The 27,125-nt window shown below is 40.5% G+C and overlaps 1 protein-coding gene across 4 annotated transcripts in view; it reads left to right on the top strand.

The window, feature by feature from the left end:
* Nucleotides 1-27,125, top strand: part of LOC130426932 (BAH and coiled-coil domain-containing protein 1) — a 78,700-nt gene that overhangs the window by 19,989 nt on the left and 31,586 nt on the right. For 2 of the 4 annotated variants that reach the window (XM_056753940.1, XM_056753941.1), the window contains 7 exons: nt 13,272-13,454; nt 20,725-20,850; nt 21,143-23,254; nt 23,488-23,599; nt 23,691-23,896; nt 24,497-24,652; nt 26,356-26,585. In XM_056753940.1, the coding sequence (XP_056609918.1) occupies nt 13,272-13,454; nt 20,725-20,850; nt 21,143-23,254; nt 23,488-23,599; nt 23,691-23,896; nt 24,497-24,652; nt 26,356-26,585 (3,125 nt within the window). Of the gene's footprint in view, nt 1-5,065; nt 5,681-13,271; nt 13,455-20,724; nt 20,851-21,142; nt 23,255-23,487; nt 23,600-23,690; nt 23,897-24,496; nt 24,653-26,355; nt 26,586-27,125 lie in introns of those variants that run through there. The other 2 variants (XM_056753943.1, XM_056753942.1) reach the window with 2 other exon arrangements.

Raw genomic sequence — 27,125 nt, 5'->3', positions numbered from 1 at the left:
TGAAACCTGTCAAGAGAAATGTTGCTCAGATGTTGCTCTTTCAGAAGATTTGATGGAGTTCTCAATTGTATCAGATTCTCAAAAACCAAAGTATCAGATGTTTTTTTAAATGCTTAAGAGAAATAAAACAGAAACAAATGAGACAACTGTAAAAATACATGAAGTTAAATGAATTTAAATGTAGATTGTAAAGGTAAAATAATCTGGATTTGGGTTAATGTAATCAGAAATAAAAGTAATGTGAAATATGACTCAAACATCCACTCAATCTGGCCTGATTTGAAATATACACAGATCAGAGCAAAGCATTGTATGCCCGTGGTTACCTGTTTGTTTTGAGATTATTGGTCACACAGCTAAAAGAGACCACCCAGTTTTGACTGCAGGGGTACCTTTTGATGTGGTGAAGGCAAATGTGTGGCCCATGGATATGAAGCCTTGGTAAGACACACTTGCATACTTTACTGCCTCAACAATAACGTCAGAAGCTTGTGATACACACGCAAATATACTACACAACACTTTTCTCACACATGTTTGGATCCTGTGGTTGATGTTTTGTAGCAGAAATGAGTATGTATTCTGGACATCACCATACTTCTATCTCTCAAGAGAACTTTAGAAGAGACAAAACAGTATTTCCATGGAACTCCTACACAGTTGCTGTACCTAAACTCCAGAGACTTTGGACCTCTAAACATGGAAGATTATTTACTCACCACTGCATGAGAAACCAGCCAATTGAGCAACAGCGGTCGACACAAACCAGATCTGTAAAAATTCCCCTTTGCTTTTCCCAAACTGTGGAGTCATGTGAGATCGTTTGGGTGGAATGAGGGGCTTGTTGTGGGAGCTCTGTTGGTATTGAACATGATGACTCAAGCCCAGCTTGGTTGTAACATATGGGAGCTGTTAACAATGGATCAGAGCAATACAGATCTTTGTGTTCCTGGAGATCCAGCTGAGTTGGCCCACACCACCTACACTTCCGGCTTTAGGTCATTTCTGTGAGAAACACGTCTGATAGAAGTTTATGCTGTTTTTTTGTTAGCCAGAACTTGGTGTCTAAGGTGAGCGTGTTAGCCTTGACAAATGGTCGTTTAGGTACTTTCTCCCAAGTACCAAAAGATTGTCCTGGAATGCTTTAAAAGGAATTTAGAAAGGGGATATAAGCAGCTGTCTACGCATCTCCAGTAATCCTATTTCAACCCCTCTTTTCTAATATACCCCATGTTATCCAGTGTCATGTGGGGGTAGCTTGGACCATAAGCCAAGTCTCTTGGATTCAATTTCTGGTTGTCTTTGAACATCTCAACTGACTGAATGTTTAAGTGAAAGATTCAACTTTTTGTTGATGACCGATTCTGTTTTAAGGAAGCCTGTAACTTTATTATTGTCATGCACTATAGACTTTGATCAGTAATTTTCTTTTTTTGTAGATAGTGTTTTATGTTGTTTCAAGTAACTATTTAAGTAAATAATCAGTTATAAAGAAAATAAGTGCATTACAGGATTTCTCTGCTCCTTGCTAATATTGAATACAGTTTACTGTATACAGCAAATCACATGTTTAGACACACTTAAACATAACATTCCGTGCTTGCACTAACCCCTTTCTAACATGAACGTTTTACACTAACATGCACGTTTAACAAATGATTTCCTATGACTGCAGGTGTTCTACATGGATGCACGTATATGTAAGCATTCAAAAGCGAAAAATGTGCTGAACCAGAAAGGCTTGGTTTTCACTACTACAATACAACAGTTTAGTAAAAAAAATTCACATAAACTTGTTGCCATACTATTAGTACACACCTAATGTGTTTACTATTTCTATAATAAAATGGTATGTAATATGTTGTCATCCGAGTCCAGTGCTGGGAAAGTGAGTGTCTCATGAGTGGAAGAGAATGAAATAAGCTTTTCTAGGTCTGAGCAGCTCTCTGAAATCATTTTCCATATCAGCTCCACTGCACAGGCCCTGTGGGGGATTTTCTCTCCGCTGTGCCAATGGGAGGCATCATGGGAAAGAGGAGCAGATTGAATTGTAGGGAAATGGGCTGACACAGCTGTGGGCGGCTCTGGACGTTTTTGTGTGTGTGTGTTTGACTATGTGAAAGTGGCAGAAGAGGCATTACAATAAGCTAAATATGACTGTGCCTGATGTTAAACCGCTTTGTATCTCAGCATTAAATGGGCTGCCATAAACCTTGTGTAGGATGATGAAAAGTATGAACATTGAGTCGCAGTGGTGCTATCGATTCTGTTGGTTCTATTGGTTTGAGTGTCTCACCAGCCTGAACAAACAACGTTGAGTTAGTATCAATGGGTTTCATTGCTTTTATTACATTTATCAGCATTTGTTTTACACTATTTAATTCAGTATTGTATATTTTACCATAAGCAAATCACTGACCTATAGCCCACAGCAATACATTTAGCAATTAAGACTTTGTCTTTCTTTTATATATATATATTTAAAGAAGCATTACAGAACAACCATTTATTAGTGTCTTAAAGCCCTCAGATGATAGAACCAGTTTTGCACTGGTACTATTGGAAATGGCCAAATACCAAAATGTTAAATACAAATGATGCAGATTAAAATATATATATTGGATTTATTATTATTTACATGGAATTAATGTGTGTATATCACATTAGATTGGTATAAATTATACAACAATGAAAACAATTATTGTAACAACTAAAACCGGTTTTACCCAAACCTTCTCTAGGTAAGACTCGAAACAGTGATCGGTCCAGTATGAGAGTTGGCCACTCAAACAAAGAGGCTGAAGGCCATTAGCAATGATAGAATAGATAAACAAGAAAAAGCATGTTATTATTTATTTTACATTACATTACTGTAAAAATAAAAAGTATCAACAGGATTGAAGAGTATTTGCATCATTATGCATTATTATGAAGTGCATGAGCTCATATAGTGCAACCTGCACTGTAACATGTACATTGTATTTTAGTAGGACTTTTTCATTGCTTCTTGGATTAGTTTGTGATTGAGGTTGTGTCTGATCCGCTCAGAGCCAAATAGCAGAAGTCTGGTGTGAACTGCAGCTCCTGTGAGGTGATGTGTGTGTATTAAGGCTGTTGGCCAGACTACACCATCTGACCAATCACATCAGACTAGGCTAGCAGAAAGGAGGGGATTAGACCGATGAATTGCGGAATGAATCAATTGAGAGTCAGTCAAGAAGTAAGGTAAGAATAACTGCCCATTATTACGAAATAATCATGTTTTTACACCTTCTGTGTACATAAACTTGTTGGACACTCCATATATCAAAGTAGGACCTTAAAACTCCCTAGTTATGTACTCTTTAAAACGCACAAGGAGACCATCTGCAGGACAAGCCAGATTTTTTATCTTTATGCACACAATAATAATATTTTAGATTGTAGTCCATTTATTTTTAATATTTGCCATGTTTGTGTGCTTTTGCACGTCCCTCTGTGTGTAACGTACGAACGTACGAGCACTGCGCACCCGTCTATAGGTGCATAACGCGCTCTTTAAATAACCAAAAACATAATGTGGCATTGACTTTAGACCAGGTTTAAGTTGATCTATGGTGCAGTCTATTCTCAGTTCCTCAAAAAAAGAATGAGTCTGAACACACCTCTTTTTAAGACCAGCATTCCCATGGGCCCACAAATGGGCGCAAATGTATTTGCTATTTAAACAACGCGCTGTAGGACAGGACAATTTGAAAAATACACTTGCACTGCATTGCGCGTGTGTAGGATAGGGCCCTTAGAAAGGAATACAAGATTTTTCTATTTACTCACTCTGAAAATGGATGACTGTGACTGACTATGAGTTGTGAAAAGGACAAAAAAAGCATGCCACAAGGCTTGTCCACTGTATTTCTGTCTTTCAGAGCAATATGCTAGCTCTGTCCAACAGAAATCTACTTTTCCAATCAAGATCTTGAATCTTGTCCACATCTCTATGCCAGACTGAGAGAAAGGACAAGGATTAATTTTCTCTGTTTGGTTGATCTTTTGATGAATGTCAAAAATAGGAACAACTCATCACCATAGTAACAAGCCGTGACTCGGCATCCTGCTCCCCTCCCCTTCCATTTATCTATTCTCACATTCTCTTCTCTTTTTCTGTCTCTTTTTTACTCTTTCTTATAACACTCACCAAGCTCTGACTCCTGTTGGCCAGGTTTCCCCAACAAAAGCATGTATTGTCTGAAACCCAGCTACTTCCTGCCATGGTACGAATCGCTCCGGCCCGGTTATTTATTGTGCCCATAAAACGTGCCCTCTGCCGAGCTTGACATTCAGACAACCATCCGTTAGTTGTCTGATTCCTGACTACTGGCACAGGAGCTCTGAGGTTCATGCCCTTCACAATGATCAAACAGTGTGCAGACAGACCACTATTAATGATTGATTGTAATAAAACTGATGCAAAAGACTGAAGCCTCGAGTATGGATGCTGCATGTTTTATGTTAATTTCATTCCTCTCTCTTTCACACATATAAATGTCATGCATTCTTTCAAAACCAAAAGGGCATTGCCATTATCAACATCAAACACGCCAGCACAAATCTTGCAGTGACAATTTTGAATATGCTTGTAAAAAACAGTTTTCGAGAAGATTTACTTGCTATGTTAAGAGTTTTTAGTAAAAAAGAAAAGAGTTGACTTTGTGATGTTAAGTTTGATTTATTCTTACCATGCTGGCTCAACAAAGTACACAGTTACGTTTGGTTGAAGTGAGTTCTGAGCATTTTAGACAAGAAATGCTCACCACCCCACACTTTTTGATTTGAGTTTTAGTGGTTAACCACCGAGCCACAGAACAAACACTGACTGTCACCTCACACATACAGTACAGCCTCGTACTCTCAACTTCCTTAGTTCTTATCTTTACGGCTGCTTTTATTCACTTTTTCTTCCACATTATTTTTTTACCCCTCTTTTTTCTCCTCCCTTTTCTTTCACCACTTTTTACGCCCACAAACGGACCACATCCACCAGACTCACTTGACAAAAACGCACTGTCAGAAGCATGCGCAACCAATTCCTCACCCCTCTCTCCTTCACTCCCAAATTCTTTCGTCCTCTTCCCACATGAGCCCTGGACTCACTCCAACTTGACTCACTCTGGTACCGGTCAGACTGTGGGACCGATGTCTGACCAGCCCCCTCTAATTTACACATGCGCTCACTCAACAACAAACATACACACCAACACACAAGCACACACACATCCAGCTTGGCCCTCGAGGGTGCCGCCACTTCCCGGTCTCCACGTCCCTCCAGTGTTGTGAAACAGGAACACCATCCCAGTTGTCTGCAAACCAATAGGAATGTTTGGCTACCAGTTCTTCTAATGTTTTCAAGATGGCGTTGACTCTTATAAGGAAATTCCCCCACTTTAGTAGCCATTTGAAATTCCTGCTCCTTTTAAACAGTGAGGAAGCGTTTTCTGAGTCACAAGGAGAAAACCAGTCATACGCCGTAGCCAAAGTCTGACGACCCGTTCCCATTGCTATAGCTGTTGGTTCTCGAGAATCATACGAGGTGTCGATACTCAATTTACATGGTTCTGCTTTCTTGAACTCCACATCCGACATCTGTTTGATTTAAAAGATAAAGCGGAGGACTCCGGCGACCTTTACGGGATGTTTTTAATGGGTAAGTCAAAGTGAGACTTTTCCTCGCAGCTTCTTTTCTGACAGCCTGCTGCTCGGTGATCGCTGTAACCTGTGGTGTGCAGTTCATGTGGAATGCAGTGCTTACAGAACCAGGATAGCAGTTTATCTTGGACCTGTCGCTCTAACTGAAAGCTTCCCAAATTCGCAACGCTACTGCTGGAAGGATGATGAAGCCATTTATCAAATTAGACTCTAAACTATTTTATATATTCCATCTGCTTTGTTAGGCTGTCACATTAGGACAACAAATGGTGTTGTGGTCATCTGGTGTGGGTTGGTCTATTGAGGATGTTGTCCATATCGTGTCAAAAATAGTCTTGTGTTAACCATTTCTAGATGTATACAAAAGAAATGGATTGGTCACATTTGAAAAGGGTGTCTCTGCCCTCAACTGAGATGTGGTTCCACTCTATGGTAGATATGAGCAGTCCCACCAGCAAGTCCAAACTGGCGATGTCAGGTCTAAGTGTCATTTTCTGCATTTCGCACTGACATAGGATCAGTTCTTAAACTTACTAAGTCATCTCTACTACCAGAAGAGCAAATGCTCAACTGACATGAGATCAGTGCGAACCCGAACGCAGCTCTGCCCACAGAGCGTCTGGTTTGGATGAAGCCACGCTGTTTCTCACCCATGTCTCTTGCCATCCCCATGACAACAGCCCCGTAGTCAGATACCTCCCTCTGAGCTGACGGCGAGCTGAATGATTCTCCCTGCCTCTGCTAATGGCTGGTGGTGCTGTGGTGTGTGCTGCAATGGCACATGGGATTCAATGTGTACACACAGGATGTGCCAGGACCCCACTGGGTGTCACATGCGTGTGGGTGTATGTGCAATTCTTAAAGATTCATGGATGTGTGTGGTGATGGAGGCGGCACAAGCCTAAATTCTATAATAGGATTAATCTTTAACATTCTCAGGGATGGGTGCTTATGAGGATCCACGTGACCTGGTTTTCTTAGGCGTGCATGAAAGCGCTGGACTGGCATGACTAAAGATCTTTTAGCAGAGTTGTAAACAGAGTTAGTTCTGAAATGGCAAACGTTACGACCACTGGCTTATCTGAGCGGAGACACATCTCCTTTTTAATGACCTGCTAAATAAACGGTGCCAGGTCCCGGGCTGTGTTTTCACGCCCTGGACTTCAGATCCACTGCAGTGCCGGCTTTGGTTGGCAGGGTTCCCTGGCCGTGTGGGTCCACACATTACCCCAGTAGCTGCCTGAAGAAAAGAGCGGCATTACATAGACATGTTAAAGGTAGAGACATTAAACCAGTGCCATTCTTCAACTGGCAAAGAGTTTCATTTTGCATGTCTGGCTGACAGATACTGACTTCGGTCTCATTTTGACCATGACCTAAACAACAGCTCCCTCTCTCTTTCTTTCTAATTTTAGTTTCAAGGGAAAATCTTTGTCCGGTTTGGACTCTTTTATCTGTACAATGTTCCATCTGTGCCTATGGCTATTTGGATAGATGGAGTGGAGGACAGAAAGAGAGTGGGGCTGTAATAAGTTGCAATTACAATTCTCCTTATGGATGCCCCTTGCATCTTCCTCTACCTGCAACTACCTGGATACTTACCCGACACTACAATCAAAATGACTCTTTAAATGAATGCATTAATGTTTTTTTTATTTTTTACTGATGTGATCAGAGTTGATTGTCTCTGACAGTGGCTTGGCTGTGCTGTGCTCTGTTGCATTGATGGCATGCACTCCGAGCAAAGTGTCTGTTTTCTGTTAACATCAGACTCTCCATATGTTTTAAACACCGCCTTTTCCATTTTCTGTGTTTGGGTGTGTGTGAATAAAACATGAGTTCATAAACATGATGTATTTGTAATATTAGTCATTACCTGTTATGAAGATTTTTAGTAAGCATGCAAATATTTGTACTTTTAGGGGCAGTTTCCCGGACAGGCCTGAACTGAAATGTCAATTAATCAAAATTATCAAAACCAACCTGCACTGACATATTTTAACATGTACCTGTGTACAAGATGCACACAGTAATGTTTTTTGTTAAGTATATTCTTTAAGCGTCCTAAATATTCTAATTTATCTTATACCTAGTCCTGGCTGAAGCTAATCCTTGGCCGTTTCTCAATATGAGTTCTTCAGCAGGCTTGTGTCCTCATGTTCTCGCTCTACGTCATCAATAACCGTCAAAGTCTGGTTTTAATACTCAAGAACACAAGAAGAGAGAACGCATGATATTATTCAGATGTTTTTTTGATAATATCAAGGATACATTGAATGCAGATTTCAGCGGACCGAACCCGCTTGAAGTCCCATAAATCATTGTGGCGCGTCCACAAGAACACAATTCCATTTTTGCATTCTTGGAACTCGCCCTTTTCACAACGAAGTAACTTAACTTCCGCAGTGTATCATAACATCCGCCTAGCAACAAACAAGGAGAAGAAAAACTTTGTTTAGCCGTCACGCTGGAATTTAACAACAGTGAAAAAAAAACTGACACAACACGTATTAAAGTACTTATCCTAGCACCTTCGCTAAAACACAAAAAAGAAAAGAAAACACTTACCTTCATAATCAAACAGGTACTGTTCAATGAAGAATTTGTATACTTTATCTAGCTTTGAACTTGGTGCAAGCGAAAATTTGTCTGAAAGATGTTGTACATCATCTAGCCGTATGTGTGGCAGCTGTGCAAGGGACTTGGTAAACTCCATTCTGAGATGCTAGCGGAAGTAATGAAACACTGCTTTATGGCAGAACAGAAGATCCGTGACGTCATTTGAAAAGGCCCTACTGAGAAACGACCCTTTTCTCTTCTTTTTCTTCTGAGGTTTCATTACAGATGAGATCTGTAACTTTAGCCTCTCTGTCACCATCTCTGTTTAAAACATAAAATTGCAGGTTAGTTTACATTGTAAAAATGAGGGAAATATACATGCATTATGGATTTTTCTTAATAGACACTTTTTTTAGAGACTACATACTTTGTATGAATTGCACAATGCACAAACCGGAAGCAATAATAACATAAGAACAAAAAAAGTCTTAATTTAAGATGCTTTCACAATTTTGCATCTTCATGTGCATATTTAAACCTCAGAATATTGACATCTGAGCTAGCAGAATGGTGAAAACAAAAAAGAAAGGGTGAGGCTATTAATGTCAGGAGATATATTTTGTTGGCAAACTCTCTGTTTAGGACACACATTTCTTCTGTTCACACTCATTTATATGCATCCAATAGCTTAAAGGAATAAATACATGTCTAGGAGTTTAGCTCTCTCAATCAGTGTAAGGGTTATGATTGTTTTTGTCATGTCTTTTATTTTGATGTTGATTTTGTAGTCCTGGTTTCATGATCTCTGTAGTCTTCTGTGTTTCCCTGCCCTGATTGTATCCAGGTGTGCCTTGTTATCCCTGATTCTGGATATATACCCCTGTGTTCGCCGTAGTCCTTGGTTATTTTTATTTATGTATTGTGTAGTTTATTTTTTTTGTTTATTATTCTTGCAAAGTTTGTTACTGTTTCATGTTATGGATTTATTAAAGATTTGTTCGCCGCTTCACTCTGTATCAGCCCCCTTATTCTGTTAAAAATGTTATTCATGAATTTATGGACTTCATAGGAGAAATTAACAAAATATGAACTTTCTTTTGGTTTGTGATTTTAACGTACATGTGTGCTGCCACTCTAAAACATTAGTGAAGGACTCTTAATCTTATTGACTATTTTTTTATTTGGTCCAGTGGGTGTAGGATCCTACACATTTTAAAGGCCATACACTAGACCTGGGGCTCTCTCACTGTTTTTCTATTTCCAATGTTGAAGTATTTTACACTTCTCTCACTCCTTAAACCAATCTATCTACCCCATCTCTTACACAACTAATTCCTAAATCTTCTTCTGCGGTTCAACAATCTTGTTCTTTTTTCTTTTTCCCCAAAGTTCCAGGAAGACTTCTCTACACTTTTAAGATATATCAGTATATCTCTGTTGCTGAATCATCTCTGCCTGACCTGGATGCTGATCATAACGATGCGTCACTAGATGCGTTAAATGTTACTGCTCCTCTTTAGACTAGAAAACCTAAATCTAAAGTTGAAATATGGTATAATGACACTACTCGCTCCCTGAGACAGGCTTGCAGAAGAGCTGAACGGAAACGGAAAACGGACAAATTACAGATACAGAGACTCTTTTCAAAACTTTTCAAAAGGCTGCAAAGTCTATTTACTATTCTATGATCATTGAGGGAAAATAATAAAAACCCAGTGTTTTGTTTGTTAAATTCTGTCTTAAATCCCTCTGTTAATATCATTCCTGAACCCTATGTTACAGAGGTGAAGGCTACTTTAAGTTTTTTTGTGATAAGATAACAACATTGAGGTCTCAGATCCAGCAATCTATCACCGCGCTACCGGAACCTCTGTTTTTCAGCCTCCTGGAGAGATATCTTCTGGATCTTTAAAACATAATTGACTGTTTAAAACCTACTCCTTGCCCACGTGATGTTATTCCCCATCACTGTTTTAAACAAATCTTAAAGGGGTCAAACTTAAATCTTAAAATAATAAATCTTAAAGGGGTCAACTTTGCCAGCGTGACTTGAGCAGGATGTAAAGGATTGGTAAGGTTTTATAAAAAAACTATAGCTAACTGTTTTACCTTTTATACAACGTTATAAAGACTATAAACAAACAACCATATACATCATACAGAGTTTGTGTGAGATAGAAACAAGCTCTCATTACAGCAGGGAACGGTAACGCAATAAATAACGCAAGCGCTTTTACCCATCCTGATCAACCAGTGTTACACAAAGTCTCAACAAACTCAACAAAGACAATAAACCCAATTATAAACATGACATTTGTTGCCTCTAGTTGGAACATTATTACTGATTATAAGGACTTATATTGTCTTTTTTTCACGTTGCGCACGTGTCTGCATTTGCAGATCACAAACACAACAAACTCAACTCGCATTAGTCTGTATCAAAGTCTTTTACAATGAAAATATACTTACAGGCTGCGAATCTAAAGCGCCAGCGAAGTTGTAATGGTTGGAATCGCCCCACTCTTTAACAAAAGCTTTCATGCATAGCCGGTCTTAATCTCTCTTCCACGTTCGTTAAGCAATCGTCGGTGAAATGCGCTGCACAAATTTGAACATTCAGATTGTACTTTTCTGGAACAGTGAAACTTAAATGTAACCATTCATTTTTCGTTGTCTCATCATTTGGCAGGGCAAACAAAGAATCTTTCTTTTCACGGCGAAACACACAGCATCTCATGGTTGCGGCAGTGACCATACAATGAGATTTACAAGTAGGCCCACCTTACTTGTGTTTACATTTGGGCGGTCTTAGTCAAATGCTACCACGAGCTGAAGTAGATTTTTGGGGGTATGGTTACACGAGGCGTTTCAGGCAGGTCTGGGTTCGCATTCGCGTTTAGAGAGAATGCATCTTTTGTTCCGACACTTGCATGGGCAACTTATAACACACCAAAGACACAGAAAAACACGTATTCGTACCATATGACCCCTTTAAATTCAATTGGACCTGGTCGGTTGTATTTCTAAATAAATGCCTTATCTCATGCACTGTAGATTTAAGGTGGAAGAATTAAAATTGGCTACCGTTACACCTCTCCTCAAGAAGCCTTCACTCGACCCTTACAGTTTTAACAATTTCCCTCCCATTTCCATTTTACCTTCTAAAGAACTAGAGAAACCTGTGTTTACCAACTTCTGACATTTCTCAGTGAAAATGGTATCTATAAAAAATGTAAAGCTGGTTTTAAATCTATGTTCAGTACAGAATCTGCAATGATATGCGTTCATAATGACATATTTTTAGCTACAGACTCTGATGACTCAGTGGTTTTATTGCGTTTCAGTTCTTTCCTCTGCATTTTATACAGTTGATATTAAGGTTCTCCTGTCCAGATTTCAATACTGTGTGGGATTGAAGGGGAATTTCCTTAAATAGTTTTGGTAACACCTGACTAATAGACGTTTTTGTGTTCGATTGGGTAATGTCTCCTCATCTGTAGCACACTTATCTTGTGGTGTGCCTCAGGGACCCATTCTTGCACCTGCTCTCTTCTCACTGTATATGCTCCCTTTGGGTTCTATCTTTATTAAGCACTGTGTTTCATTCCACTGTTATGCAGACAACAAACAGATATACCTACGATTGAAACATAATGACCATACTGCTCTGAAGTCTCTTTTTGTCTGTTTAGAGTAGGTTAAAACTTGGTTTTCCCAAAGTTAAACTGAGCTAATCGTCTTTAGTCCCAATTATAATTGTACTACCCTCTGCGTAAAAGATTTGGCCGTGTTACTCCATAGCAAACAAAAATTTGAGAAACAGATAAATGCTGTGGTAGGTTCTAGCTTTTTAACTGTCTTTACATTGGCTTTCTGTGCAATAGCGTATATCAACTTTAAAATGATGCTCTATGTTTTTAAATCCTTGAACAATCAAGCACCTCCCTATCTGACTGAGCTTCTCCACCCGCAAAGTCAATCCTGCATGTTGAGATCTGAAGATCAGAATATTCTCCTGTTCCCTAGATAATGGTTAAAAACCATAGGGGGCAGAGCCTTTGCCGTTGCAGGGCCAAAATTGTGGAACAGTTTGCCGGCCCACATTAGAATGGCTCCATCATTTACTGCTTTTAAAAACGTATTACTTTTCACTGGCATTTGATACTGTTTGCGGCTTGGGGACTGACATTTATTATCGTATTGAATTAGATATGTTGTCTTTTTTCTTCTTTTATTTATTTAACTATTTTAGCCTGTTCTATTTATTCTGTTATAGATTTAGACATTTTAGTGTATGAGAATAAAATTGGTGGATGATGGAAAATTCCAGCAGGACTGAGAAAAGGTACAACAACGGAGTAGGGCAGTCATTGAAATGGAGAAAGAAAGAGAACAGAGTTCAGCGCGAGATTGAGGGTATGAGAGTGAACAACTAAAAAAAGATGGTAATGGAGGAAAATTGGGAAAAGAATTCACAGGAGAGAGAGAGAGAGCATTCAGCTGTGAGATGAGATATCTGTCTAGTGCTGGCTTGACGTAGCCCAGTTTGGACTCTGATGTCACAAAGCTAAACTATACTAGTTATGTGTGCGTGTGTGTATTTGCCGTTCACAGAGAATAAATTATACTTGCTGACATGATGACCAGACATGCTTTCAGGTCATGGGTCAGTCAATTTGATATTTGTTAGCCAAAATGGTACCCCATAATGACTTTAGGTGGCATATCCATAAACTATTTGACTACATATTGTTCACAACAGTTGCATGTTCTTTCAAAAACAATATCTTTTTTTGGTCCAAATTATTATATGGTTATTAGTCGTGAAAGAAGCTATACAATCCAAGAATCAAAGATATTTCAGTAACATTCAGAACAAGCGGTTTACATGGTAGGATGTATTGAAGATTCCAATAAAACATACAAATCTATGAACACTTGTGCTCAGACACGCTTACCATCATGCCACATCCCAGTGTCCACATGTTAATCTGCACACCTAACCAATTCTTTTCCCTCTCCATATCTAGGCAGTGGACTAATGGGCAATTCCTCAGCCTCCTTCATGGGGACGTTCCTGGCCAGCAGTCTAGGCTCCCCTCCCTCGCACCCACCGCACCCCTCCAGACCTCCGTCCTCTCCCTCCTCTCCTTCTTACCGTGGTGGTCCGCACTCTGGCGCCTCTCAGATCTGGTTCCCCCATTCACATGAAGGTAAGATAGCTCGGTTCCACCCTGCTGCTCATCTGTCTGTTTATAGATGGTCTCATTGGACACACGTGCCTTGTCCAAGGTAAACTTCCGATCTTTGACTAATAATACAACAATTTATTTTTGATTTAACTGATGCTAACAATTGATTTTTTGACTATTTGTATTAAATGAAAGTAAAATTCAACAGTTATAGAATATTCACTCTACCAGAAGTAAAGCTTGGGCCACATAACGTTTGTTTATGTTGTCTGCTGAAACCGTATCTATGTGAGTACATCTGTGTGTTTGTGCATCCATACTTTCTCATTGAGTGCAAGTCACTGCAGAAAAAAGGGCAAAAGTTCAGCCAAAGAATCTTGTGGTCTCTTTTGTGCATCAACAAGAATTAAGACACATATTCTGCACAACACGAAGAATAAGGCTCAATGGTCAACTGTGGTCACAGCTGCCCTGTAAAACCTAGTTTGGCTTTTCCCACCCTGCCTTATAATAGCTGGGCCAGAGTCTAGTATTTCCCACAACAACCCCCAGTCTGCCAAACCAACAGCTGTCCTCTTCGAAGCTCTGTCTCTAGATCCTTACGGATGATAGACTACAACAACCCCGAGGAGAGAGGAACAGAGATGCCCAGACACGCCCGATTCCACACGGCTCTGATTCACACATAAGTCCCCTCCGGGCCACGTCTAAATGTGCCAAACAGTCATAAGGCATTAGGAGCTCACCCGTGTGTTGTTTGTGTCGTCTGGAAACTCAGGGAATCTGAGAGTTGTATTATCCCCATGCTAGTTATCACTATACCCCAGTCTATTTTCACTCTTTTCTCCCTATGCCCTGCTTCTGGTACAGAGGAAGACATATTCCCTCTGAAGTTTACACGAGAAGGATAAGGACTATAGTGATAAAGTTTTTTGCAGTCTCTTCTGACCATAAACCACCCACTTGTAGTGGAGGAAACCATCTCACCAACATATAGGGCCCTAACATACACCCGGTGCAATGATGCACAAGGCGCAGTGTTTTTGCTAGTTTCAGCCCGACACAGTTCTCATTCTCCCATCCTGCGCCACGTTGTTTAAATAGCAAATGCATTTGCACACACTTGTGCGTCCGTGGTCGTGCTGGTCTAAATAAAAAGGTGTTTTCAGGCGCATTGTTGGCGCCTTGCTATTTTGAGGAACATTAAAATAGACTGCGCCATAGACCAACTCAAACCTGGGCTAAAGTCTAAAGTCAAAGTATCTTTTTTTATTTAGAGAGCGCCTCTGGGCGGGTCTACAACATGCATTCACTTTTTTTCATTTAACACAGAGCGAAGCGCATCAGCACACAAACATACCTAATATAAAAATAAATGGATTACAATATAAAATATTTTTATTGCATAATAATCTCAGCCGTCTTTCATGTACAATTAAACATGTTGTCAATCATTGTAAAGCTAATGTAACATTAACATTGACCTTACTTTGTTCTTAAATTGACTGTGTTTTATGTTGTGCATAGTTTTAATTCATAGAATTTAAAAACAAAGTATTAATATTGATCTTATTTTCAACATTTTATTTTTCTTTTATATTATGTACTGCTTAAATGTTTTTTTAACTCTCAGATATAACAAAATACATGACAATTATTAACAAGCCCTAAACCAATTATTTAATAAAATAAAAGTCGGACTCGTGACCAGAAGGTTACCCCTACTTGCTCCCCAGGCGCTGCGGTAATAGCTGCCCACTGCTCCGGGTGTATGTGTGTTCACCACTTACTGTGCGTGTGTTCACTACTCACTGGATGGGTTAAAAGCAGAGGTCACATTTCGGGTATGGGTCACTGTAGTGGAGTAGGCGGGGCGAGACCGTGATTCGAGACCGGTGTGTGATTGTGAATGAGCGCCGGCTGTGCGCGCATCGGTCTCGAATCACGTAGGAGATCTGGAGCATATAAGAGAACGAGCGACTGGACCCTCGAAGAGAGAGGACCGTGCCCGAACATGTTTTATGATTGTATATCTGTGTTTGTTTTTGTTTTGTTCGTCGGCGGTCGGCCGTGAGGGGCCACCGTCTGTTACTATTTATAATAAAACTTTACTTAAATGTCTGCCGGTTCCCGCCTCCTTCCTTCCCTATCTTGAAACAGTCACCATACCTGACAATTAGGTCACTTTCACTTTTCACTTCACTTTTCACTTATAATGTCCATGTTAAAACATACTTAGCTCATAAAAAACACCACAGAAGAGATTTAATCAGGTTGTTTTTAATAGAATGCATATTAGAGCAATGTAATATCAACCAATAGGCAGAATACACCAAATAACAATATGCAGTAGTTTACATTTTTCTGTTACAAAAGAACATTCCATTCCATTCCATTGGCATATTAATTCTATGGCATATATATGTATTGTCACAGAAATGAACCAAATACCATTTTGAGAATAAATCATTTTATTTAAAAAAAAATGCAATTTATAATTTGTGGAACTTTTGTTTAACATTGTTCTTCTTATGTTTAACAGGCGGCTATCGACCTGCCGCCACTGGAGTTCATAGTTCATACCTAAACAAATTGCCCTCACACAATGGCACAGTGTTATGTGTCGGGGCATCTGAATTACCTTCCAGATGATGATTTGTGGTCTGTTTTTGGTCAAAGAATAGACTTCGATTTTCCCAAATATGCTGAAGAGTTAACACAATTTAAATGTAAATGGTTATGTTACTAAGTAATAAGGCTGATTAGGAGTGAGATTATCATTGACGACTATTATCTCTATTGTGGTTTAATTGTGCAGAACGCAATGTGAAAGTGATCGAATCCTGGCTTCCATCACCAGCATTCTGTTCTCTCCTCTTTAAGATAATTGCAAATTGTCTTTTCTTCAGTTTGCATAAAAAAAGCAAGTGATCAAAATGAGGAGCACAATTACCCAACCAATTCTCTGCACCCTATGGGACAGAATCTCCCGCATGCAGAAATGTTTCTCCAAGGGGATGTTGAAATATCCTGAAATTCCTCATGCCTTAAAATCCTAGAACTCCCGATTCCATCCCAGTTCATAATGGTGCTAGATATGCCATCTTAAAAAAGGGGACATTCATCCCTTTCATTCCTGGACTTACATTCATACTTTTAGGCAAATATTGACATATGACAAAGAATGCTGAATGGAAAATGGAAATTGCTTCCGTTGTTTACCTCATTTGTAAGTAGCTTTGTATACCTCATTTGTAAGTAGCGTCTGCTAAATGACTAAATGTAAATTTAAATACTAAATTGTTAATAAAGTCTTCAAAAATGTGTAATATAGAGGCATAGAAACTACAGAGGAGAACCATTAATGACTGATATAGATTTGCATCATAAAAATCCTGTGACCTTGCCTTGATCTCAGACACCTGGGCCCGTATTCATAAAAAGTCTTAGTTCAAGGAGTTGCTCCTAGAGACAAAATTCTAAGAAAATTTGTAGAAATGTGGGCGTTTCCCCTTAAAATTACAGAAAAGATCCAAGTAGGAAGAAAAGTTATTCGTAAAGCATTTTAACCCTTAAAAGAGCTCTCAAGGTGTTAGGAGTACTGAGGATTTTTAAGAGGTTTAAGAGTTTCTTTAGCTGAAGAGAAAATGAACAAAACACATCAGATTGTCCAATTAGATTGTGTTTGTGACCGATCTTGTTAGAAACACGCTAACATCTCGACATAGTGAAGAAATGCCATAGCGATCTAGATATGTGTGTGTATATAGATATCTCCACCCAACTCGCACACGATCGTCACTTTAATTACTCTAATTCTTTTTTTTTAAGCATGATTTTATCAGATTCAGTGATGATTGAACTAATCTTCCAATCTCTGAAAGTAAAACAATCTCAAAAAAAGAAATAACTGTCTTACATTACTGCTGGCCTGCATGCAAAACTCCAAAAGTGGCCTTTCTATCTGGGTTGACGCTGATGAAGTACTGCATGAGGACATTAATGTTCAGTAAAATAAAATTTGTTATCACGCCATTTGGACAAGACCGCTCGTGACACTTGACCTTCATTGACGCAGTGAAGTCATGAGACACTTGTGTTGTCTTTGTAACAGTAATATTATTCAGTAACGTTATTAATGTTTTCAATGGACATAAGTGAAAAGACACAATAACATTTATTATATTTATTTTTGTTAAAACATTTTTATTTACAGAATGTCTATTTACACTGAGTACAAACAACCCGCTCAAGGCAGCAATGCCATTAACATTAAACATAATGCAATAATAAAAGAATGTAAATCATTATATTTCTAACAATTATTAAAATGAAGGCAACTTATTGAGATATTAAAGCCCTACACCCATAACCTTACCCTAAACCATTATGAATAAAAATGAATTTGAAGTCTTAAATCAATTTTATTGATAAATTTTATTGAAAACAAATTCCTTCATGATCTGTAATGTGATAGAAAAAGGTAAAAGAGCGTTTTTAGCAAGAGTGGATTAGAACCCCCGTCTGAAGTGGCGTAGTGGTCAGTTGTGGTCTAGTGGTTAGAGAGTTGGACTCGTAGCCAGAAGGTCGCTGGTTCAATTCTCAGTGCCACCAGGAAATGACTGAAGTGCCCTTGAGCAAAGCACCTTATCCCCTGTTTGCTCTGCCCACTGCACCCTACTTGTAAGTCACTTGTAAGTAAAAGCGTCTGCCAAATGAATAAATGTAAATGTGAAGTTGCTGATGGAAGTCACTTCCAGCAACTAGACTAAAACACAGTTCTTAGTCACAGGCTCCAGTACATTCAATCTGTTGGAGGAAAAGTATCTTCTTTACAGCCCTCAAATATCATTTCTATCCCACGATCCACACATGTAGAACACAGGTTATCCTCTCCTCCCCCTTCTTATACGGCAGGCTCCATAACTTCCTTTCAATTAGCAGTGATGATGAGTACCATTCACCGCCCTCTGTCTTTCCTCTTCTCCCTCTGTCAGTTCTGCATTTTTCTTTGCTCTGTCACGTCTTTCAGAATTAGCAACCGTGACAGGCAGATTTATCTCAGAATATCCTTAAACAGTTTACTATTGGTTTTTCGCAGATGTACACTCACATGTATGAGGTCTGTGTGAGCAAGAATACTGAAAGATAGGGTTTGTTGGTACAAACTGTGTCCAGTTATTGTTTTCCAGGTAGAATGTTCAACTTGAGAATGGAAAATATTTACTGACTTGTTGTTTAAAGTAATTCAACACAGGCACACAGTAGAGGAATTTCTTCAGTTCATCATTTTGTTAAATTAAGAATCCATAGAATGATAGCGTCTTTTGATTTAAATATACCTTGAAATCTAACCTCATAAGTGTGTTTCATCACAAGAAGCTAATCTCCTTCAGTGTTATGGATGAACATTTTTCACTTTATTTACTGATACAAGTTTTCCACTTATTGTATTATGGCCATATTAAAAATGTGGGTGCAGGGATTCTTTTCCACTCTTTTTTTGTTGTTGTTGCTGATTTGGTAAAAAGTAGAGGTTCTTTAGTCTTTGAATATCTTGCATTGAGCTGCAGTATCTTCCTACTCGGATAATAAAAGTTCTGCATGTGCTGTGTGGGCTGTATCAATCCCTCTCTGCAGACAGCTGCCATCTCTTGAGAGAGCTACAGTGTTCACAGCATTAATGTCAGCATTAGTAAAACCCGCCTCATCTAGCTGCTGGCACAGCACCTAGCCAGATTACCGGCTGAATGATTGGTGCAATGCCCAGGGGTGCCCGCTCACCTGCCCTCAGAGGAATCTGCTTTATGACGAGTAGCTCACCACTATCAAGTGCAACCAGACATCCCCGTGAAAGAGGATTACGTTGGCAAGTGTCGCAGACAAAACACAAGTGAAACTAGCCTGGACCTTATTTGCATGCTAGTATCCCTCCCTTTTGCAAAACCCCCAGAAATAAGGTATTGTTCAAAGGGAGCCTTATTTGTTTCTACTCGTAAATGATTTGGCCTTCATAAGTGTGCTTATTTGTGCTGACAGTCAGTCAGAGTAAAAAAGGAAGAGTTATACTGTTATTTTCTGTGCATATAAGGAAAACTGAGCCTCCATGTTAGAGGGATGTTTATATTCGTTACCCTGAATTAAAACGATTATGACAACCTATATTTCATCAAGACCTGGTCATAAGATTCTCAGCCCTTTATCCGCTCCTAACATTCAGCAGTGTAAAGATGTGTGAAGCAGAGCCTTTGTTCTCCGCATTACTCCTGCTGCCACATTCTGTATTTATAAAGAACATTAGCCCAAGCAAATTTGCACTATTGTTTCTGTTTTTATTTTTAAATTTACCCCTTTAAATCGTGACTCTGTTCTAATCCCTACAGCTCTTTCTAACCTCTCTATCCATCTTTCATTATCCGTGGCAGCTTTTGCCCCACTTCGCTCACATCAATGATGAATATGCAGTATTGTTATCCTAGCTATTTCTGGAGCCTGATGGTCTCGAGGAGATTTGTTGAGGAAAAGGTTGCAGTGGGTTAACAGACAACTATTTTTGGTGGCTCAGGAAATAGTTTCATTTGTTTTTTGGTATTATAACATACTTCATTTGGACAGATAAGACAAGTATGCTTTACATATCATGCCTTTGCATTTATTAGAACTAATCAGTCAGCGCATTGTTGTACAACATTAACAGTAGTCACACCGTAATGTTAATGGCTAGTCTTTATTTTTGGTTATGGTTTGAAGGCTTGTGCTAGAAAGTTAAAGTTTTGGTTTTCTTGTAAATCCCTTCCACATAGCTATGTTGTGCTTGTAGCAGATGTTGGAAAGTCACTGCATGTACTCTTATTCTTCTATTATATTTTTAGCATAACACTGGAAATGTGTTAAGATTAGCACAGTAAGAACCATATGTTTGGGAGAGAACATTGATCCATAACACAAATCCCCAAGACTGAACTACTTGACTTGTTGTTTGCATTGCAAACCCAAATACAATAGCAAATTTGACATCCAAAGCCTGTGATGAATATGGAGTGGCAGCTGCATTGGAACCCGGGGATCAGATCCAGACCAAAATGCTTAAGGCCAAAGGAAATGTGTCTCAGTGATTGCTGATTTGTTTTCAGAGCTTTCCTTGTTTCCTTGCTCTCAGAATTTTCATTCTCTCTTATTCTCTCTCTCTCCTTCTTCTACATGTTTTCCACTTTTTCTGCAAGACCATGAACCCCCATCTTTGTCATGTTTGTTTTCCCATTTCACCAATTTTCCTTTTCTTTTCTCTTAGCAGTCCCAGGGTATCCTCGCTTCTCAGGGAGTCTAGCCCACACCTTTCTTCCAATAAGCCATTTGGATCACCATGCCAACAGCGGAGTTCTCTATGGACAGCACCGTTTCTATGACACACAAAAAGGTTGGTTTAATGACAAGTTAAAGCTGCATAAATTTACCATCTTCTGCAGTGCTAATTTATTTTCACGGCAATGTACATATTTTTTTCAAAATATAGCTTTCCTTTTAGTTTTCCTTGGCAATTAACATGTCAAATTTAATGCTGTCATGTTGTACATAGAGAATGTGAGATGTGGTCTGATCCGTCTATTTACAGAAGCGCCTTTCTCTCCCCAGTCCATCAAATGTCTGCATGGTTACAGGAAAAATATAAGAGTTAAATGATTAACAATCCTATCTGGTTTACTCCACAGAGAACTTCTATATAAGAAGCCTTCCATCACAGCACTCACTCATCACAGCTAATCACAATATTCAGCCCATGTCAAGAGTGGGACCAGGACAACCCCAGGGCTCCTGCAGTAGAGATAGAGAGACAGGTTCTGGGGTTAGCCTTCATAAGGGTCTTAAAGACGCGAGCATAGACCGTGGTGTAGTTTCAGACTCAAAGGATAAAGACAGACCAACTAATAAACAGGATTCTAAAGACCGCCATCTACACAACCACCACCAGCTACCCCATCATCATCCCCATCAACCCCAGCTTCATCCACAACACCCGGTCACTATGGAGGAGATGAATGCGAGGGGACACAAAAGCCTGCCTATGGAGTACAAGGATCATTCACAAAGCATGGCAAAGCCTCTTAGTGCCTGTCTGCTTAACGGGAAGATGCAGAATGGAGACCACGGGACTGGGGCAGAAGGCTCCATGGCAACATGGGGGGAAGATGGCATAGGAGGAGGTAATGCAGGGTCCAACAGTGTCCAAAGCAGACATGTAAGGGGCAGCAGTAATGGGCGTTGCACAAAAGAGGCAGTAAGTGGAGAGATGCGAATCAGTGAGCAGCCTTCTACGGAATGCCTACAGCGAAGTCAGGCACTGCAGCATTCTTTGTCCTACTCAAGGCATCCTCCACTGCCCATGGGTTCAGCAGCTGGAGGTGGCCATCCTGGGGGATACCACTGTCTTCAGCTCCATCCCAGCCACCCCCATCACCCACACCACAACCACCACTCACACCAACACTCAGACTTCTTCTGCCCTCCTCCACCAGCCCCTGTGAGAAACCCCTCCTTACATAATAAAGGGATCAATACTGGTGGATGTAGAGACCCAAAAGTACCTGGAGCCACATTTGTTGGGGAGAAAAACGGAGGCTCCTTCCAGCTGGGCTCTGAGTTCCAGGGAGTTGATGGTGGAGGGAATAGTGTCAAGGACAATGCCATGGAAAAGACGGGAAATGGGGAACATCGCGTAAACTGGCCCAGGAAACAGCAGCCACCTCCAACCCAGCAGCAGCATCCTTACAGAAAAACTGAAAAAGCCCCTGACTGGATGCACAACCATCACCATCATGTCCAGCAACAACCACAGCAACAAGTCCATTCCCAACCACACCAAACAGTACGTTCCCGCAGTGCTGACTGCATCAACAGTATTGAAACAGACATCTTTAGACCTACACTGGGTCAAGAGTCGAAACCTGTGCATCCTTTAACCAACCAATCCAATATCAACCCTCAGCCCTACAGGGACTGTTCTCACTCCGGACCTCCAACTGTTCCCTCACCTCTTGCAGGAAAGAACATGGCCCACCATGGAAGTGGAGGACATGGAAGTTGCTCCATGCAGCGAGATGGACAAAAGGTTGCTCGTATTCGCCACCAACAACACAGCAGGGCTGGCCCAGATACTACTGGCACAGACCTAACTCAGGCTAATGGGAACCAGGAGATAAAAAGGAAGATGGAAATGTCTCCTTATGGCTACAACAACAATCCACAGCATCTCCCACATCAACAGTCTGCAGTTCCACCATGGGCCATGCAACCTCATCATATCCATTCTGAAGAGGACCAGCGTAAAGCTTACATGGAATCTAACAGTGCTGCTAACAACAGGCCCCCGACACAACAGCATCACCAGACGACAGGAATGGGTCCCCTTCCTCCTCCCCATCAACCAGCCCCTTCTCAAAACCAGCAGGAGGTCACAAGTTTGCAAGTTGAAAACAGTGCCATGAAGAACCTTCTGAAGTACAGCAACCAGCAAACTCTCATGTCCCAGAAGAGCCCATTTGGGGGGCTTGGTAGCCTCAAAACGGGGCCAAATGGTACCAGCTGCTCTATTCAGGGAGGCAAGCAAACTCTACCCTCTAGGAAAGGCCAAAGCCACGAGAATGATCGAGCAGACTGTGGTGGACGGGGGAGAGAGGTAGGAGAGTCTTCACATATAGAGGGGGAGGTGCGTCAGCCTCCTGTAGGGATTGCAGTTGCTGTGGCAAGACAGAGAGACCCACCCTGCCAAGCATCAGGCAGCCATCCCAACAGCCAACAAGGGCGGGCTCACTCCACCATGAAAGGTAAGCTTGAACTCCATCATAAACAAACAATGGCCAGGAGTGTAACACAGTTCGTTTAGGTGTGACCTCTGGAGGACTTCATAGATAAAAAAAAAGCTTTTCGGTGAAGAGAAATAAATATCACACATCTCACTGTAGTGAAAGGCAGCTATGCAGCTGTTTTCATGCAAAGTACCACAGCCAGTGGGAGTTATGAAAAGAAAGCTGATGTAAGGTTGTTAACCATTTTGTAGGCACTCCACGCTCCATGTACCCAGCAGATTCAACAGCTGATGAGAGAAAAAGAGCAAGTGTAGAACACATGGGCCATCGGTGCCCAGACAGAGATCGAGACACATATATCAGGTGAATGACTTACCCCTTCACACTTCTTCCTTTGACTTGAAACACTTGCTCAACCTCTGAACTTTCACCTGCCCCTCATTTGGCTTTGCAGGGATAACAAGGAAAGGGTGGAATTTGCACACATTCATCCATCAAACAGTTGCCATGGTGACCTCTCCTCTCATATCATGGTCCCAGGTGGCACTTCAATGCAGCCGAGCCAATTAGGGGACACGACTGCTCATCCTCACTCTGCTCACCACCATTGGATTCCACGGACAGGAAGTCCCTCCCTCTGGATGACAGGTCACTCTTACAGTAAGTGCCAACTCTGCGGTTTCTCTATAAGGTACAGCAGTTTGGTTGTCTTCTGTTTGGGCTAGGCATGCTTGCATGGTCAATAAACAAATTCAGAATTACAGTTGGAAAAATGAATACTTTATTCCTGAATGCAATACGTGTGCAAGCTACATATAAAATCTGAATGCAATATGCGGTTAAAATGTTGTTTAAGTGCTACTTCTGCTAAGATTGTGATTGTGTGTTTTTTTACCTTTCAATTGCAAGAAAAATCTGATCTTATACCTAAATCAAGTCAACTTCTTATATTCTTTAGGAAATTTATAAATAGTTGTTATAGTTAACACTGTTAGTCGGCGCAGTACTTTTGTGTCTTTATTTTTTAGTCTTTAATATTCAGTATGTTTTACTTTATTGGGGCATGCTTTTCCATTCCATTCCATTTTCTACCACTTATCCGAACTACCTCGGGTCACGGGGAGCCTGTGCCTATCTCAGGAGTCATCGGGCATCAAGGCAGGATACACCCTGGATGGAGTGCCAACCCATGGCAGGGCACACGGGCATGCTTTTATCTTTTAATAATAAACTTGGCTCTACTCTCTCTTGCATTTTCAGGCCTTGGCCACACAGCTCTGCATCAAAATCTCCCCCCTGGGTTTTCTGCAGCTATGCCTGCCCAACTACAGCCAGTGCTGCCGCTAACCCAGGATCCCTCTGCCCAGCTGGTGGTGCTACCCAGTGAACCTGCCACACACCCACCTACCCACCTTGGTATGCCATGCAGAGTTTTGCCTATTATCCTCTTTACCTCCGATATCCTTCGCTTATTTGACCTGCTACACATGACCCATTTGTCAGATTTAGCATTCCTTCTTTTTTGAAGATCAAGACAGCTCTCAAGGGTTAGAACCTCAGGACTTTACTGTAAGGCTGCCAAGTCTGAGGAATTAAGCTGTCCAACTATGATTCCACTTTGGTTTCAAGGTTATATGTTCAAAAGTAGCACAACCTTTGTACACCTAACTGCTAAAAACACATATAGAAAATTCCTTTCAAATGTACATGAAAAAACACACACTACTTGTAGCCCACATGCTCTACCCTCACACGTCCCAGATCAGGATACTCTCACCACCTCTTTGAAGCAAATTCCATATGTGTGCTCTAGAACAGTAAGTAAGAATATAGTAGAAATAATTTTGAGCCCTGTACATCTACACAGGCCTCTGCTCAGCAAACTGTCTGTGAAATCGAATTATCTTCATGTCTTCAATGGCACACTTCCGCCTGTACTCCACAGGAATTCCAGCTGAAAGGGGTAGTGCATCCTCAAAAGCTTCCCCCTGGGAAACATTAGCTAAGCTGGGTTAATGTTCCAGAGCAAAGGTTTGTGATGTGTCAGGGGAGGAGGGTTCAGGATAGACATACATATTTATGAGAGCTATGTGAAACATGAAAAGTAGAAAAACACATTGGTTTATGGAGGCAGGAGATGTGTCATAGTGGATGTGCACAGCTTGCTCTGACACTGCCAGGGGAACGCCGAGAGTTTATATCTGACATGGGAACTAAGAAATCGCTGAGACTACATGCAGCAGCATTGGCCCACTGTGGTTTCAGGAGAAGGGGATTTTTCATGGGGGTGGACTCCCTGCTTTAACATCAATTTCAATAGGAACCCAAATTATTACATTCACTTTCATTAATAATCAAAAAATCATTATAGGAAGCATGTATCAGTCTTTGCAGATTGCACATTTTGGTAAGAGTGTGAGAAATATTGAAGAAGGAATTTAGAAAGTGCATATATGTAAAAGCAGTGAACAGGGAGAGGTACACTACAGAAGCGTGGGAGTGCTGTTGTTTGGGTAATGACTCTCACTCCCAAGCACTTATTTTTATGGGGGTGCCTCATCTGTATAAAGTATATGCATGTGTTTTAGTAGTGTTTGTTCCACCATCAATCAGGTCTTTGTTGCAGTGGAAGTTTTCACGTGGAATTGGGTTACGTTTCACTGTTTCTGCAGGTAATTTTTTCCATAGTTTAGGAATGCACGGATCTTGTTATTTAGCTGTCAATTTTAAGATTATTGTACTTTTGTGTAAACTCTAACATTATATTTGCTAAACTAACACATGACAGCAACTAAAGGTTATAGAATTTTTCAGGAATTTAAATCCCTGTGGTTTTCACAGCCATGGCTGCACAGTGTTGTGGCGTTCTAGCAAACTTTGAGCGACGTCAGTGGACCATTCCAATACGAATCCAGTCATTCATAAAGATCAGTGTGTGGAACTACGTCCCCCCTTGAAATTTACTCCCTAGACTTCGTCCACCCATGTTCCTCCCATTTTTAGCCTTGGGTAGAGGTGATGATTGGTATTTGAGACTCATGGATTAACATTGTGTTCCCTGACATGGCTTTTCACTTTGTCACATTATTAACACATCACTCTCATCTCCAACTCTCTAGATGTCATGGAGCAGTCTAGTCTGTGGCCTCCAGTATACAGGGCCAGAGGGGCCCACTCCCATATGCAGCATCCTGCTGTGTATCCTCGCTCGCAGTTTCTACAACAACAGGAGCTTTTTGCTCTTCAGCAACACCAGCAGATGCAGCATCAGCAACAGTCACATCAACCACCAATCGCATCACATAGGGCAAACAATGTGGAGCTACAGCACAGAACTGGTCATAGTCAGGTAACAAACATTCTTATATACACAACCATCCATATAAATATAAATGAATTCATCTCCTTGTATACTGTTTCAGAGCAAATACTAGGTGAAAGGGCCGTTCACATTATATTGATAGCGATAACTACGATAAATAACTACGTCCTTAATTTAGAAGAATAGGGGGTATAGTTGTCGTTATACAATAACTATGAAGATACAGAGAACGATATTGTTGGTATCACTTTTTTGCTTTCTCAGAATTAAAGACTGTAGTGGTTGGAAAGCAGTGGGATATTATATATGTAACGCTTATATCTGAGCAAGCTGGTAAAATATATGCTTTACATCCCGGACACGACCGCACCTTCAGCCTTCAGAGAGAGCATTCAGCCTTTGCTGTCATGTTTTGGAGAAAAGACATCGAAACGAATGAAAACGAAAGCATCAGCAGCAGGTCATCAACATTAATTTTAGTGAGTGGGAACACTGCAGGGCCCAGGCTTAGGATAGACATAAAGTTAACGCTATCGTCTACTGGTGTGGATGCAAATAAATTCATTG

The sequence above is a fragment of the Triplophysa dalaica genome, chromosome 7 (assembly GCF_015846415.1).
Source record: "Triplophysa dalaica isolate WHDGS20190420 chromosome 7, ASM1584641v1, whole genome shotgun sequence".
Classification (NCBI taxonomy): Eukaryota; Metazoa; Chordata; class Actinopteri; order Cypriniformes; family Nemacheilidae; genus Triplophysa; species Triplophysa dalaica.
The sequence above is the reverse complement of the archived record's forward strand: the minus strand, read 5'-3'. Positions and strand labels throughout refer to the sequence as shown.